This window comes from Odocoileus virginianus, chromosome 33 (assembly GCF_023699985.2).
Source record: "Odocoileus virginianus isolate 20LAN1187 ecotype Illinois chromosome 33, Ovbor_1.2, whole genome shotgun sequence".
In the NCBI taxonomy this organism is placed as follows: Eukaryota; Metazoa; Chordata; class Mammalia; order Artiodactyla; family Cervidae; genus Odocoileus; species Odocoileus virginianus.
This window is the reverse complement of record NC_069706.1, coordinates 37,663,007-37,679,113: the sequence shown is the minus strand read 5'-3', so window position 1 is coordinate 37,679,113 and position 16,107 is coordinate 37,663,007. Positions and strand designations below refer to the sequence as shown.

The following is a 16,107-nucleotide window of genomic DNA, read 5'->3' as shown; positions in this document are numbered from 1 at the left end:
TCATTTCCAGATCCGTCATCAGGCAGGCAGCTGGCCCAGGGAGTTTTACTTGAGGACGTTCGTAACTTCAGAAAGTTCTGTTCCTGCCCTTTTCATCTGTTAGTTACTCCTGTTTTTTCAGTAGTCAACAGAGAAAATTCACAACTGTTCATCACCTTTAACTGTGTGAGCTCAAAGTAGTGGAAAACATCATTTTGCATAACAGTTCAGCACTGCGGCGTGCGGGCCGTGAGCAGGACCGGGTCGGGGCTCCTGGGAGAGGCCCCTTGTCCTCGGGGAGCCCAGGAGGTCGGCTTCCCAGTAGGGAGGTCCTGAGAGCCACCACGCTCTGAGGGCTCATGGGGCGTTGAAGGGATCTCGCTAACCCAGCCTCCTCCTCCCGGTGACCCCGGCCTCCTCCTCCTCCCGGTGACCCCGGCCTCCTCCTCCCGGTGACCCCGGCCTCCTCCTCCTCCCGGTGACCCCGGCCTCCTCCTCCCGGTGACCCCGGCCTCCTCCTCCCGGTGACCCCGGCCTCCTCCTCCTCTCACTGACCCCGGCCTCCTCCTCCCGGTGACCCCGGCCTCCTCCTCCTCTCACTGACCCCGGCCTCCTCCTCCCGGTGACCCCGGCCTCCTCCTCCTCTCACTGACCCCGGCCTCCTCCTCCTTGACCCCGGCCTCCTCCTTTTCTCACTGACCCCTGCCTCCTCCTCCTCTCACTGACCCCGGCCTCCTCCTCTCACTGACCGCTGCCTCCTCCTCCTGGTGACCCCTGCCTCCTCCTCCTGGTGACCCCGGCCTCCTCCTCCTCTCACTGACCCCGGCCTCCTCCTCTCACTGACCCTGGCCTCCTCACAGGGACGGTCCAAGTGGCGGGGATAGTTTCTGGGTTAACATTGTCTCTGGGTTAACGGCACCCTCGCCCTCTCCCTGGCCTCCCATCCACTTCCAGCATAAGGGCTGCTTTGGGGTCGTCTTGCCTTTATGGCGCATCTTAGAGGTTCTGACGTGCGTGCTGTCTGAGGAGGCGGTTCACGGCCGCGGTCCCCCTTGTCCCCTCCCCCGGCCTCCGTCCTGCAGCCCCGGGAGGAGCGTCCTTCCTGCGGACAGAGCCCCGGGGACGTGTGTTCTCATCCACGCTTCCGCCCGGCACACGCGGTAGCACCCGTGGACCCAGAACACGGTGGGCGTCGCATCCTCCTAAACGTTGTGCAGATCCAAAACCTCAGAGCGAGAAGCCGAACTCCCCGGGCGGGAAGGGGCGCCCTGCTGGGCAGCCGCGTCTCCTGGCTTCATCCCACGCAGAAAACCCTCAGTGGGAGCATGGCTGGGACCACGCTGGGTCTGGGTGTTCCCGCTCCAGGAGGGGTCATGACCGACAGCCTCTGTCTCCTGGCAGAGCGTCTCTAGGAGCAAAGCCACTAGCGTCAGGCCCCCCGTGTGCCCGGGTCCCGCCTCCACGCGCCCTGCCGGCCCCTGCACTGGCCCAGCCGCGGGCTTCCTCCGGCCAGAGGCAGAGGCTGGAAGCCTGCCCTGTGAGAAGCCATCTGCTTATCAGTGTTTGACTCGAGCAGAGCCCAGCTCAGAATAAACCAGGAGGACCATGTGAAGCGCTCCATGTTGTGCAGGAGGAAGCAGAGTTCTTTGTTTCTCGTTGTAACTGGCCGATCAGGACCTGGGTCCAGCCAAAGTGGCCACACCAGGCACATGGTCAGGTTGGGAGTCCGGGGCGGCTGGCAGATTCCAGCAGCCAGAGCGCCCAGAGCCACGGCCAGTTCCCTGAAGGAGGAGCACTGCTTCCAGCGGCTGGCCCCAGGGTGGGGTCGCCAGGCTTCAGCGTAGACCCCACGGTCTGGAAGCTGTGAGTAAGGGGCCAGGAGTGCGGGCCACAGGACGGGGGTCTCTGCAGAGCTGTGGTCTGTGTGTGCCTCCCTCGTCCCGGCGGGCCGGTGGCCGTGGCCGTGCGGTCAGGACGTGTAGCCCTGTCTGCCTCGTTCCAAGGAAGGGAGCTGCCCCCCACCCCGGGAGTCCAGGGCGCCCCAGGATGGGTGCTCTGAGTCAGGCCTGCTGTCCCGCCTCGTCACGGCCCTGCAGGCGAAGCATCCTGCGTCCGTGGGGGCCAGGCGGGGCGGTGGTTCATTCCTCTTTGCCGCTGAGTCGTCACCGCCCCACCGTGTCAGCTCCCCGTGTTTCCTGGGACCCGGTGGCTGATCGCGGCTCCTTCAGACAGAGCTGCCACGAGCGGCCGCGGGCAGGTTTCCTGCACACCTGATCTTCCCTCTCGGGGATGAGCTCCCAGGAGCACAGTGGATCGGTCGCATCACGGGCTGTGTCCGTTTGAGGAACTGCCCGCTGGTCTTCCAGTCCCACCAGCAGGGCAGGGATCCCACCGGTGTGCTGCCAGTTCAGCCATCTTCCAGGTGTGCCCCCCCAGCACCCCGATGGGCGGCGTGTCCCCGCGGCAAAGCGTCCGCTCTCTAGTCGCACTGGGTTTTCATTCCGTGGGTGATAACAGGTTCTCACTGCGGCTTTTAGGACCTTTTCTCTGTCTTCCGTTTTCAAAAGGTCAGCGTGGATTTCTCTGAGCTCTGCCTGTCTGGGGATCACTCATCATCTTGAACCTGTAGGTTTACCTTGCTGCTGCATTTGGCCGTTTCTCAGCTATTTTTTTTTACCCCACCCACTTTCTGTTCTCCCAGGACTTGGGCGTCAACCTTCTGTTTCAGCCCCACGGGCTCCTGAGACGCCTGTCCTTTATTCAGTCTCTTTTTCTCTTGGTGGCTCCAGCTGGGTGATTTCATCTTGGCATCAGGTTCCCCAGTTCCCTTCTCTGGTCTTTTCGTTCTGCTTGAGTCTGTTCATGGAGTTTTCGGTTACTACGTTTTTAGTTCTAACATTCCCTTTGGTGATCTCCTGCCTACTGACATTTTCTGCTTCCTGTAATTGCGCATTTTAACATCACTGCTTTAGAATCCTGGAAAGGTAATTCTGACACCACCATCCTCCTGTGTGGGTGTCTGTTGATGCCTTTTCCCGTTTTTGAGATTTTCCTCATGATAGAAATCTGGACGTTGGGGGGACAAGCTCTGTAGACTTTGGACTTTACTTAAATCCAGTGTTTGGTGAGCACTTCTCTGGGTGAAGGGGGAGCGCCCCGTGGCCCCCTTGGTGCTGAGAACGAGCCCGGGGACTCAGGTGTCGCTGCTGGCTCTGTGCACTGACCCGTGCCCCCATCCTCGGTGGGGACAAGTCCCCGGGCCCTTCAGTGGGGACAGCGGGTGTTCCCATGCTCCGTGGGGAGGATGTGGGCCCCCGCCGCGGGTGGGGGTGGCACGGGCTGCAGGACTGGTCTCCTGTGCGTCCATGGCGGAGCCCGAGCCATGACTCCGCAGCCTCACCTGCTGGGACCCGCCCCGCACCCTACCCCATGTCAGGGTGCCTCCTCTCCCGACTGACAGCCGCGTGTGTCCCGAGAATCAGACCGGCGAGGGGCCTGCCTCCCGTTGGGCTGGGTCTTCTCTGTCCTTGGGCTAATTAAGCCTCTAGCTTTTCCCCATCATGGCGTGGCGTGCCTGAGACTTGGCTCCATGCTGTTGCTCTCCCGGTTGCCTTCAGAGTTCTCCGTCTCCCTCGTAACTCTCTGAGGCCGCGGGCGCTGCCGTCGCTGCCTGGATGTTGGTTTCTGCAGAAATGGAGTCGTGCTCCTTTACAAGGCCGCTCAGGTCCATGCGCCCCGGGCTCCGCAGGGCCCGGCGTCGTGTGTGACCAGGAAAGTGGACATGGATTCCCAGCAGCTCCTCGGCCTCTGTGGCGGGCGGCCCCCCCAGTGGCCTTCCCGGAGCCCTCAGGCCTGATCCCGGTGGGCGGGCGGCCCCCGCGGAGCACAGTCGTTCACGGAGAGCGAGGAACCCAGCGCCCAACCCGCGCGTCCCCTCCACCGGCGGCTCAGAGGCACTTTCTCTGTCTCTCCGCCTCTCCTCTCCTGGCCTGTGCCGTCGACAGGCCCATCCTGGGTGGGAGCCCCCAGCCCCGCGTGCCCAGGAGGAGAGGGAGGCCGGGCAGCCCCGGGGGCAGGCGAGGGGCTCCGAGCGAGCAGACCCGCACGCAGGCCCGGCATCCGCGTCTCCTCCCGGGAGCTGTGGCAGTTTCTCAGCTGCATGAGGCCCGGTCTGATGCAGGGTTTCGCGGCACCTGTCCTGCCGGACCTGGGGGGTGGGGGCGGGGCGTGGACCCCCCTCCCCCAAGAGCTGAGCATGGCCCCCCACGTGCTCCTACCCCCATCCTGGCCCACGGGGCTCGAGGGGGAGCTGACTCAGGTGAGGCCCCGGGCCCGGGTCGTGTCCTGTGCTGACCGAGTCGGCGGGTCAGGGTGGCGGGGTTTCCAGTGTGGTGTGTGGGGGGTGTGTGGTTGGAGGGGTGGGGGGTGGGGGAGTCAGAGCTGTGTCTGTGTTCAGAGGTGTGTGGGGGCATCGGGGGGTCAGAGCTGTGTGTGTGTGTTCTGGGGGGGTTGGGGGGGTCAGAGCTGTGTGTGTGGTCAGAGGGGTGTGTGGGGGCGTTGGGGGGTCAGAGCCGTGTGTGTGTGTCTGTGTGTGAACCATGGTGCTGGCTCTGGGCGGACTGTTGCTCACTACTCCATCACAGGCGGTGTCCCGGCCTCTCTCGGAGGCCTGGTTGACTAGAAAGTTAGGGAGACGGAGCAGCCTGCGCGGGCCCATCCCCGCCCCTTGTCCGCAGGCCCCTGGCCCCAGCACCCCGCTCTGCACCCCCTCCTCCTTTCTCCCTGTGGTTCGGGCCCAGAGGCCCCCGTGCAGAGTCTCTGTCGGGGTCTCTGCCCTACACACCCCCAGAGGGACGGGCAGGTGGGGCACCCCAGACCGTGCCACCCGGACAAGAGGTTTGGGTCCCGATGCCCCGTCCGTCGGCCTCACGATCCTGGGCCTGAGGCCGGGTCCCCTCCTGGTTGGGGGTCTGTCTGAGGGCACAGCAGGCGCAGGCCTGGGGGCGCTCCACCGGAGCCGCAGGTGTAGCCAGAGCACTTGCTGGTGGGCGCTGCCCGACCCCGGCCTCGCCGTCCGTCACGCCCTGGGCCCAGCCCCCTATGCTCGTGCCTCTGGCCCAGCGGGGGCCGAGCCCCCTGACGGCGCTCAAGGCCCGCCTGCGGACCATCTTGCTGTGAGAAGCCGGCTCCACGCTGCCATCACGCCTGCCCGCCGGGTGCCCTCACCCCCAGCTCCTCATCCCAGGCAGGGCCCTGCAGAGCAGCGCAGGCGGCAGGGAGTTCATCTTCCAAGCAGATGCTGTTCAGGCTTTCGTCATTAACTGTCGAGAAGCTCACGAGCCCTGCACACCCTGCCTCTCCGCTGGCGGAGGGCCGTGGTGAGCTGAGTTCTCCATCCATGCCGGCGAGGGGTCGGTGCAGGGCCGGCCGCGCCCTGTGCCCAGCTGAGCTGCAGGAGCTTGGAAACGCGGCCACCCTGCCCGTTGTGACTCGGCGGACGGCCCGTGGTTTGTTTTTCCCTCAGCGGAGAGCCCTGGCTTATTTCCTTTCTGAAGCTAACCAGTTTTGTTTTGTCCAGAATGTGTCAGGAGCAGAGGGATCACTTAGCAGAGCCGTGTGTTGAACTTCGCCCGCAGGCGGGCCAGGCCCCAGGCCTAGCGCTGGTAGAGGCTGCTTCCATTTCTCTGTGCCACCGTCCTGTCCTGGCCGGGCGTGGGGCTTCCACTGCAGGGTGACCTCCTTGCCCAGAGTGGTTGCTGGCAGCTGGTCATCACATTTCCACGCGAGGCGAGGAGCGGGAGGAGGGACAATGGGCAGGAATCAGCCCTCGGGAGCTGTCTGCCTGCCTCTCCTCTCTTCCCCCGTGTCGCTGTCCATCAGTCACCCCCGGGGACGTGGGCACCCCGGGAAAACCAGTGGGAAGGAAGTGGGTTGGGGCAGGGGTACCCCCTTGCGTACCCCTTCACGCCACGCCTGCCCTGTGATGAGCCCCATTCACCTGCCTTCCCAGGGGTGGCCCCAGAATCGCTGGCCCCATGAAAGCCAGGGCTCCCCGGGTCCGCCTCCAGGGATGCCCTGCCCTGCCCTGCTTTGGCTGGAGCCTGTGGGAGGGGAGGGGGCTGGGCGGTTGGCGGGAGGGTCCTTCTCCCTGCCGCCTGAGCAGAGGTGAGAGCCGGGGTGGGGTGGCACCCCGGGAGCCAGGGCGTGGGGGTGCGCAGGGTGGCCCCCACCTGGCCCGGCCGCGTCCACGTGCGGCAGGGTTCACCCACCTCCGCAGACTGCTACCTCCCGGGTGCCTTCTCGGGTTTCGGTTCTTTGGGGAAATGGGCTGGCGGCCAAGTACAGTTCTCAGGGCCGCCCACGCCCCTCCCCAGCCTCCGTGCAGGGCGGCTCCGTCGGGCTTCCGTGTGTGCCTGTCGGATTCTCCAAATTAGGAAGGTGAGCCAAGCTGGGCTGGAAGCAGTCAGACAGGGTTCCTGTTGTGTTCTGACAGATGGAACATTTTTCTTTCTTTTTTTTTTTTAACAGCAAAGGCTGTGTGCTCTCTTTGGAGGCGGGGTTGAGGTTTGTGTTTGGGGTTCCCTGCTGTCTCTGAGGCCGGTACCGAAAGGAAGGTCTTGGTTTGGGTGGCGGTGCCTGGGCAGGAGGCCCCACAGGTCTGCCTGGATCCGTCCGCGTGGGAAGGATGAGGCCACTCCAGGCCTTCTCCGCCAGCCTGGGTGCCTGCACCTTTCGAGCCGCACCCCAGGCTCTTCTGCCTGCAGCTCCTGACGGTGTTTCCCGGCCAAGTTTAACAGAAGTGAACTGGGCCCTTCTTGAGTTGCCAGCACCCAGAAAGTGAACATGCAGAGTGGATTCCCGCTTTGTTTTCCTGTTTCTCCTCCAGCCACGGTGTCCTGGAGCCTTTTTCTTCCTGCTCCTCAGACTTAGAGGACTGTGATTGCACAGGGCCCTCTCGACGGTGTCCTCCAAACACTCGTGTCCAAGTGTGACTCAAGTGTTCAGAGGAATGGAATACGTTGGTTAGCTGACATCCTTAACTTGCCAGCGTGTGGTTACCAGGGACATGTAATAATAGCCTACGCTAGTTTTTAACCATGTTTTGCTGTACTATGGCATACTATATTCTCTTATACCGTTGTGTTCTTGCGTCTCACGTTGACTAAGGTCTGACGTCAGTTCCGCAGACCTCGCATGTTCCACCCCAGCAGCTGACAACGACGGGCCCGTGCTGTGTGCTCAGTCGTGTCCAACTCTGCGACCCCACGGGCTGCGGCCCGCCAGGCTCCCCTGTCCACGGGGATCCTCCAGACAAGAATCCTCGAGTGGGTAGCCTGCCCCTTCTCCAGGGGAACTTCCCAACCCAAGAATCGAACCGGGGTCTCCTGCCTCGCAGGTGGACTCTTTACCAGCTCAGCCAGCAGGGAAGAAGGCCTGGCCAGCCCCCAGTCCCTGATGTTGCGTCAGCATCTTTCCTCGGGATGGGGCGGCCCGCTGCCCGCGAGGCGGGGGCTCCTGCCGCTCCCTGGGTGGAGTCTGAGTGTCGGTGCGCATGTTACTTGTTGCAGGCTCGTTCTTGTTTCCAGCACTTGGCACTTTCCTGGGTCTTCATCTTCGTGCTTAGACACCCCGTCCTCGTCCTCAGGAGGGAGAGAGAGGAGAGCTGTGTGTAATGGGGTGACCTTGGCTCCTGACTGCAGACCAGGCACGTGTCGCAGTGGGCGGGCGGCGGTCTCTGCGCAGAGCCCGGCAGTCCTCCAGCCCCGTCTGCGGCGGTGAAGACCCGGCGGCGGCCCGGCCCACCAGGCTCTGCCCATGGGGTGTCTCAGCCCGTTCTCACTCGAGCCTCTCTCCGTAAACACCGCAAGTGCAGGTCTGAGCGGTGACACGGGCGGCCTGCCCCCGTGAGAGGGGTCCTACAGCTGTCCCCTGGCGCTCTGCCCCATGACTGTGCACACAGGCAGGCATGTGGTCCGTCTCCTGGCACGGTTCACCCGGGGTCAGGGAAGTCTGACCCTTACCCTGGGGCTTGGATGCTGGGCTTCAGCCATGATCTCTGGGCTGCCACGTCCATGTGGAAGGAATCAGGCTCCTTCAGCCTCAGGCCCGGCCTTTACCTCCTGGGAGACTTGGTTACCTGGTGACGTGTGGTCTGCCCCTGCAGCGTGCACACACGCGTTACCCCGTGACGTGTGGTCCACCCCTGCAGCGTGCACACACGCGTTATCCCGTGACGCGTGGTCAGCCCCTGCAGCGTGCACACAGATGTTACCCCATGACGCATGGTCAGCCCCTGCAGCGTGCACACACGCGTTACCCCGTGACGCATGGTCAGCCCCTGCAGCGTGCACACACGCGTTACCCCGTGACACATGGTCCGCTTCTGCAACGTGCACACACGCGTTACCCCATGACGCGTGGTCAGTCCCTACAGCGTGCACACACACGTTACCCCGTGACACGTGGTCCGCTTCTGCAGTATGCACACACGCGTTACCCCATGACACGTGGTCCGTTTCTGCAGCATGCACACACGCGTTACCCCGTGATGTGTGGTCAGTTCCTTCAGTGTGCACCACACGTGTGCCCGGCATGGAGGGACAGGCGGCCGCCAAGGTGACCCCCCCGAGGGAGCCTGAGGTCTGGGAAGCCCCGCGGGGAGGAGTGGGGGTGCTATGGTGGGCTCTGTGCAGGGGCGGCCCTAGGGACAGAAGCCTGGAGACCGTGCGTCCGCTGGGACACAACCAGGCCCTGAGCTGGTGGCAGCCTGGCGCCGGCAGGCTCGGCGGGTCCCCAGGCTGAGGCTCCCCCGCTGGAGGCCCAGCCTGTGGTCCACACCCAACTGCAGCTGAAACTGCTACAGCGCCCGTTCGGTGGGCAGTGACCTTCAGGAAGCCAGGACCTTCAACGTGGTAATTCTCATCTCTGTAGCTCCCCCGTTCACCCGGCTGGGCCACCTTTGGTGTCTTCCAGGAAGATCCAGAAGATACTTGCTTTTTCAGATACATTGGACTTTCTGCCCTGTCTGATTTTCCAAACTATAAAGCTTGGGAGCTCAACTTGGGAGTCATTTTCTTGTTTGCTTGTTTTAAAGCTGACGCTTCCCCACCAAGGGGTAGGAATGTCCCTGGGAAGATGGCCTGGGGTCCTCCCCGGGGCTCCTGGCCCTGCTCTGCTGGGACCCTCTGAGCCCGAGGTCCAGGCTGCAGGCAGCCTGGCCCCTGGAGGGGGGCCCTCCCCAACCCTGTTCAGATCCGCCTCCTCGCTGTGCTGGCCGTCTGCCCTGGGCTGACTCTCCCTGGTCCACACAGCTGCCCAGCGCAGAGAGGTCTGGGCTCTGCAGTCTCCAGCCTCCTAGGCCCAGCTCTGTTTTCGTTTTTAAGATGTTCTAGAAAAACGTATTACGTTTTTAATAGGAAGCAGATATTTTAGGTTAAAGATACTTAGGATTGTCAGACTCCTTTGATTTGGGGGTTGTATATAAAAACCATTTCCTGAGCTGCTGTTATTTTCTTTGGTTGTTCTTACAGAGCGCAGAGCCTCTACTCTCTCTGGCGGTCCAGCTCCAGAGCTCTGTAGATGGGGGTTGCTCGTGGCCCAGGGCCCACCCTGGGCAAACCGCCCACTGGCCTGCTCCTGGAAAACCCCGGCGGGGGCAGGCGGAAGGCATTGCTGGCTGTCAGCAGCCCCAGCCCTCCCTTCCGAAAGGAGAGGCCCAACCATCTTCCCACGCCTGGGTTGTGGTTATTAACAAAATTTGAACATACTGGTCATCAGATGTGTAACAGCTTTTTTTCCTTCTCAAGTCTTTCATTTCTTTAAGGACACAGTGACAACATTCAGAAAACATTTTGAAAGACTCCAGGTCTCTGCAAGGCCACCCTCTCCCCAGGGCTGGTCTCACCCTCCTCCTCGTCCCTGTCCTCGAGATGGACCACAGCCCATGTCATCGGCCACTTGCGGCGGCAGCCTCTCCCGCCCCGGGGCTCCTCCTGCACCCAGGCTTGCTGCTTTCTCTCTGGTTTACCAGGGAGAGGCCTTAGATTCAGCCACACACCCCAGGTCTCCCTGCATCGTCCCAGCAGCCCGTTCTCAAACCAGTTCTGTCTAACTTCAAACCCTGTGCCTTTTGCCATGACGCTGGACCATTGAGTCTCTGCTGTTTGCGTTTGTCAGTGTATCATCAGCATTTTTAATCATCTTTCATGGGCCAGTTTTAATGAGGGACTGTTACTTCTTAGGGCTTCCCACGTGGCACCAGTGGTAAAGAATCCTGCTGGAGACTCAGGAGACGCGGGTTCAATCCCTGTCAGGAAGATCCCCTGGAGGAGGAAATGGCAACCCACTCCAGCATTCTTGCCTGGAGAATCTGAAGAGCCTGGTGGGCTCCTGTCCACAGGTCACAAAGAGGCAGATGCGACTGAAGCGACTGAGCGTGTGTTACTTGTTCGGTTCTGTGTGAGCTTCTAACTGCTTTGCTTGGAATACTTCATTCAATACTCACGAGACTCTTCAAGCACACACACCGAGAATACCCCAGTTTTCCTTATGAGGAGAACAGATCGGATGCTTTAAGAGGTTTTCCCAGAGACACACAGTCCTGGAAGGCATTCTTTTCAATGGCTAAATGATGTTCTTCATGAATGTGCACCCTGGTGCATTCAGCTGATCCTCACAGGGAACTCTTCCAGTTCAATCGCTCAGTCGTGTCCGAGTCTTTGCAACTCCATGGACTGTAGCATGCCAGGCTTCCCTGTCCCATCACCAACTCCTGAAGCCAACTCAAACTCATGTCCATAGAGTCGGTGATGCCATCCAATCATCTCATCCTCTGTCGTCCCCTTCTCCTGCCTTCAGTCCTTCCAGCATCAGGGTCTTTTCCACTGAGTTAGTTCTTCGCGTCAGGTGGCCAAAGTATTGGGAGTTTCAGCTTCAGCATCAGTCCTTCCAGCGAATATTCAGGACTGATTTCCTTTAGGAAGGACTGGTTGAATCTCCTTGCAGTCCAAGGGATTCTCAAGAGCCTTCCCCAACACCACAGTTCAAAAGCATCAATTCTTTAGCGCTCAGCTTTCTTTATGGTCCAGCTCTCACGTCCATACACAACTACTGGAAAAACCATAGCTTTGACTAGATGGACCTTTGTCGGTAATGTCTCTGCTTTTTAATATGCTGTCTAGGTTGGTCACAAGTTTTCTTCCAAGGAGTAAGTGTCTTTAATTTCATGGCTACAGTCACCCTCTGCAGTGATTTTGGAGCCCGAGACAATAAAAGTCTGTCAGTGTTTCCATTGTTTCTCCATCTATTTGCCATGAAGTGATGGGACCAGATGCCATGATCTTCGTGTTTTGAATGTTGAGTTTTAAGCCAGCTTTTTCACTCTCCTCTTTCACTTTCATCAAGAGGCTCTTAAGTTCTTCTTCACTTTCTGCCATAAGGGTGGTGTCACCTGCATATCTGGGGTTATTGATATTTCTTCCGGCAATCTTGATTCCAGCTTGTGCTTCATCCAGTCCAGCATTTCTCATGATGTACTCTGCATATAAGTTAAATAAGCAAGATGAAAATATACAGCCTTGACAGCTGTTTACAATTAGGATGTAGGTTTGGTTTTTGTAACAGAGGTCTGAATAGCAAGGGTGAGATGGATTTCTTTTGCATATAACAGCCCCATAATGTAACCTGATATGGTAGCGCCAGGCCCTTTCTGTTCTGTTGGTCTGTTTCCCAATGTCCATTTTATGGCCCACTGTGGCTGCTCCAGCTCCTGCCATCACACCCACATTCTGGCCATTAGGAAGGGGAGAAGTGTAGAAGACACTCTCTTTCTCCTGAGGGCACGAACCATGCACATCTCACTGAGCAGCGCAGTCTCACGGGCGCACGAGATGCAGAGAAACAGCGTCCTTAGTCCAGCGGCCGTGCACCCAGCTGAGACGAGTTTGCTCGTTGCAGCAGGAGAGATGCGTGTCCGGGGCGCTGGCCGTCTCTGTTGCAGTGTGCCCTCTCAGCGCTCCCTGGGATTTGTGGCTGAGGGACCAGTGGTCCTCCTCTGCTCCTGCTCCTAGAACACCTTTTCTTCAGCCCCCACCCACCACCACCACCACAGTACTTGGCCCCTGTCTTTCTGGGTGAGGCACCCCAAATGTCCACCTCCCCCACCCCCAGCAGCCTGCAGACTGCTCTCATCTCTGCGAATTAGGGCAAGAGTTCTGAGGCGAGCTCTCAAGGGACCACCCTGCGAGGTGGGTGGATGCTTGCCGGGGCCGTCCCTGGGCTGGTGGGCGGTGGTTTCAGCACGCACCCCCACCTTCAGCCGGGGCCCCATCCGCACAGGCAGATTGCGCCCGGGTTCAGACTGCATGTGGGCACCTTCGGGAGGATTTTAACTGCAGAACGCACTCATTAAAACTCCAGCCAGAGCCCTAAACCAGAATGGGCCAGCTCTGCGAGCACCCCGGGGAGGCATCTGTTTAATCAAGGAGCTCCCCAGTATCTCCTCTTCCCCCCTCCTCCTCCTCCTCCTGAGTAGCGGATTGGCAGCCTCGGGATAATTCTTGGAAGAGTGAATCAGAAGAAGCTTCTGAAATAGCTGTTGCAGTAAATACTGTGAAAATGTTTATGGTTAAAGCCTAATTGGGAAATCACTGTTCCAGTGGGAAACAGTCCTGCTAGTATCAGTTATCGATGGCAGTCGATTTTGCTACTGACGGCGTGCCCACATCCCTGACCTGTAAATCGCCGTGTTTTGTTTCACTGAAGCCCCAGGCCGTGTACGTGTACGTCTTTCCGGTGCCTTGGGTTTGGACTGGAAAGCGCCCGGGAGGGGATCGCGCCTGCCCTAAGCATGCAGGGCCCCAGAGGCATTAGGGCAGGTGGGCGCAGAGCAGAAGTCAGGCGGCGAAGCAGAGGGAAGGGGGCCTGAAGGTGCTCCCCGGCATCGCGCCGCTCCTCCTCCCAAGCTCGTCCCTCAGGGATCACGTGCCTCTTCTCATCTGAACCCCAAACCCCGTTTTCCAGGATTCCCCCCACTGTCTTGTGACCTCTACCAGAGGCCAGAAGCCACACCCCCTCCCTAGTTGTCCTGACAGTTGTAGCTATAGGAGGATCTCAAGGTTGTGGTCTGATCCCATGCTAGCGCGGGGACTTTTCAGGGCGGCAGGAAGTCAGAACTCCGCCCTCCTCTGGCCGAGAAGAGCACGTAGCTTGTTTTGTGGATCTGCAGCAGTTAAGGGCTGTAGAAACTCTTTAACTGTCACCAGCACTGCCTTCCTCCATGGCACCGGTGACACGGGGGTGTGTGTGTCCGTGGGCACAGACTCCCCCGCTGTTCATCCGGCCGATGCTCACAGGTGGCGCTCACCTGTCCTCAGCCCGCTCCCAGGCTCGGGGACGCTGGGCCCATCTTGGACTCAACGGGGATGCACATTGACTGCGAGTTACAGAAGCGGACTGGCCTCCGGGTCTGGGGAGACCCCAGGCCTCAGAAGGCATCTTAGGCAAATGTGTGATGTGGCCTTTTAGCCAAAGTGCTGACCGAGTACATCTCCGCTGGGTGGTGGGGAGACTGAGGCAAGTGGAGGGGACAGCGGAGGCTTCTTTCATATAAGACGGAAACAGTAGGCTGTTTCTATACAGCCCGGTGGCCCTGTAAGCAGAAGCATGGATGATGTTGCCGTTACAGACCTCCCCTGACATTCTGGTGCTGAGTCAGAAGAGCATCAAACAGGAAGACAGTCTGTTGGAACAGTACCAAGATCCCCTTGTTCTGATTTTAGATTTGGAAATACGAGCCCCTCAGCAGTGAACTGGGCATCGTGGTGCCTCCCCGCCTGCCGTGGGGCTCTGCCTTCACGGCCACACGCAGCCCCTCTCTGCTCTGTGTCTCTAGAAGGATCTGCACCGGCCAGTCGAGCCAGTTGGCGCTCCTGACATCCTCTGAGAGATGCAGGCAGTGGCTCTGAGTGTAGATGCTTGCACTGCTGAGTCACGTAGGGAGAGGTGAGCCCTCCCAGCAGGAGGCTGACACACACCCCTCTTGGCCGGTGGGGCGCTGGGGTCCCCGCTTGCTGGGTCCCAGAGCCTGTTCTAACAGATTCTTAAATCCCCCTTCTGAAAGCCTATTTTACTGAGAGAAAAGGGAATGCAACTGAAGTGGTGCTTGCTATATCCCTGATTTGCTACTTAGACGCTGAATTGGTTGACAGGACCAACTGTCAGGCGCTTTTGGGTGTGGACCCAGGGCCTGCTCCTGGGTTAGCGGCTTGTGAAGAACTTGGCCTGTAGAAATCAGAGGGTGTGCTGGACAGGCAGCGCCCTGCTTTACAGGCGGGGCCTTCTCAGAGGGCGAAGAGCGCTGGGCTCCTCTGCGCACACGGAGAGGAGCTCAGGTCTGTGACGGGCTGGGCGGCGCTCACCGGCAGTGGAGGACACGGGGTTCCCTCGGGTCCAGGGCGCTTCCTGCCAGACCCCCGCCCGCACCTGCGGCTGTTGCTGCTGCTGCTCGGGGCGGGGAGCGCTCCTCGAGGTGCTGGATCCACGCGAAGGCCCAGAAGCGGCTCCTGCGGCCGGAGCTGGCGTGGGCGGGGACACGGGTGGGGGCCCGTTGGGGGCAGAGGTCTCTGCCTGCCCGGCCGGCCCTGTCCCAGGAGATGAGGACGCGCATGGGGCGCGAGTTCGGGCACGTGGGCGCGCAGGGCAAGGCCGATCCTGCGCACAGGTGAAGCAGGCCGCCGCTCCCCGCACTGGTCCTAACGACTGCTGCCCTTCCGTTGCAGGTGCACCTTCCGCTTCCCCAGCACGGCGATAAAGATCCAGTTCACGTCGCTGTACCACCAGGAGGAGGCCCCCGCGTCCCCCCTGCGGCCGCTCTACCCACAGATCTCCCCGCTGAAGATCCACATCCCGGAGCCGGACCTCCGGAGCCTGGTCAGCCCCATCCCTTCCCCGACCGGCACCATCAGGTGAGCGGCCGGGCCAGCCCGAGCTGCCGCTGCCCAACGAACCCAGGGTGTTGGGCTCTTGAACGCGGCCGAGGAAGAGGAAAGTGATACAAGGAGGGTGTTTTGTGCTTGATTCGCTGTGGAGCCTGGTTCTGGAAAAAGGGCCGTGGGCGGAAAATTTGAAACTATTTTAAGCGCATCAGGGGACCTGACAACTTGAACAGAGTCTCTGGAGAGTGCTCTTACAAAGTGAAGAATCACTCCCTAATTAGTCCACCTTTCCAGTTTGAAATTCTGTACATTGGGGCCTTTGAAAGCAGGCATAGGTACCTTTTTTTTTTTTTACAGACAGTGAAACTATTTAAAAGGAGGGTTTGCATACCAGGATTTGGTGGACTTGGTTTTTCTAAACTTTGTAAAAATCCTTTCCAAAGTTTTAGAAATTAATCTAGATGTTGAAGAAAGGCAGGTCCTCACGCGTTCTCCCCTGGGGGAAGGCTTGCGGGCGACGCCCACAACCAGAGGCGGGAGTGGGGGGTGCGGGGGCAGCTGCCCCCCGGGCACAGCGGTCCTGTGCCTTCCTCCCCTCTTCTTGTAAAACATGTTGAAAGACATGGATTTGAGGATCAAGATTTAATAAACTTTAAAGCAGTTTACTGCTTCGTTAAGGACATTTTAAAACGAGACGGGCCCTGGAGATCCCACCTAATGCCGGTGCCTTGGTTCCGCCACCACAGATGGGGCTTCATCACACTTTGCCCGGAGGAGTGGCAGACCGTGTCTCAGGGTCGGCGTGAAGCTAGTTTCGAGCTCATGTCCTCCCTGAAGCGGTCTCAGGGGCCCTGGGGACCACACTCTGGCCGCGCTCCCCCAGCAGAGCTGGAGCTCGGCACCCCCAGGCGTCATCCGGGACAGTCTGCTCTCCGCTGCCCAGCCCGCTCGGGGCCCAGTTTTGCACTTTAAAGGTTTACATTTAGAAGCTCAGGTCGGTTCATCTCAGCATGGTCGCCGGCCTCACGTGGGCCCTGTGTCCCCCCCCCCGCCCCCCCACTGTGTCCGTCACCAGCTGGGAGCCACTTGCATTGAGCTGCCTGGAGTCAGTTCCCTCCCGAGCCGGTGAGCAGGCATGTTTCTCTTGGGGAGAGCGCTCAGGGATGCCTTTGAAAGGTCACAGCCCAGAACTCAG

At 60.1% G+C, this 16,107-nt stretch overlaps 1 protein-coding gene across 4 annotated transcripts in view; it reads left to right on the top strand.

Annotated features, from left to right (window-relative positions):
• The window catches only part of FOXK1 (forkhead box K1), a 211,597-nt gene that overhangs the window by 182,852 nt on the left and 12,638 nt on the right, over nt 1-16,107 (top strand). For all 4 annotated transcript variants that reach the window (XM_070460496.1, XM_070460497.1, XM_070460495.1 and 1 more), the window contains one exon: nt 14,757-14,942. In XM_070460496.1, coding sequence (XP_070316597.1) covers nt 14,757-14,942 — 186 coding nt within the window. The remainder of the gene's footprint in view (nt 1-14,756; nt 14,943-16,107) is intronic.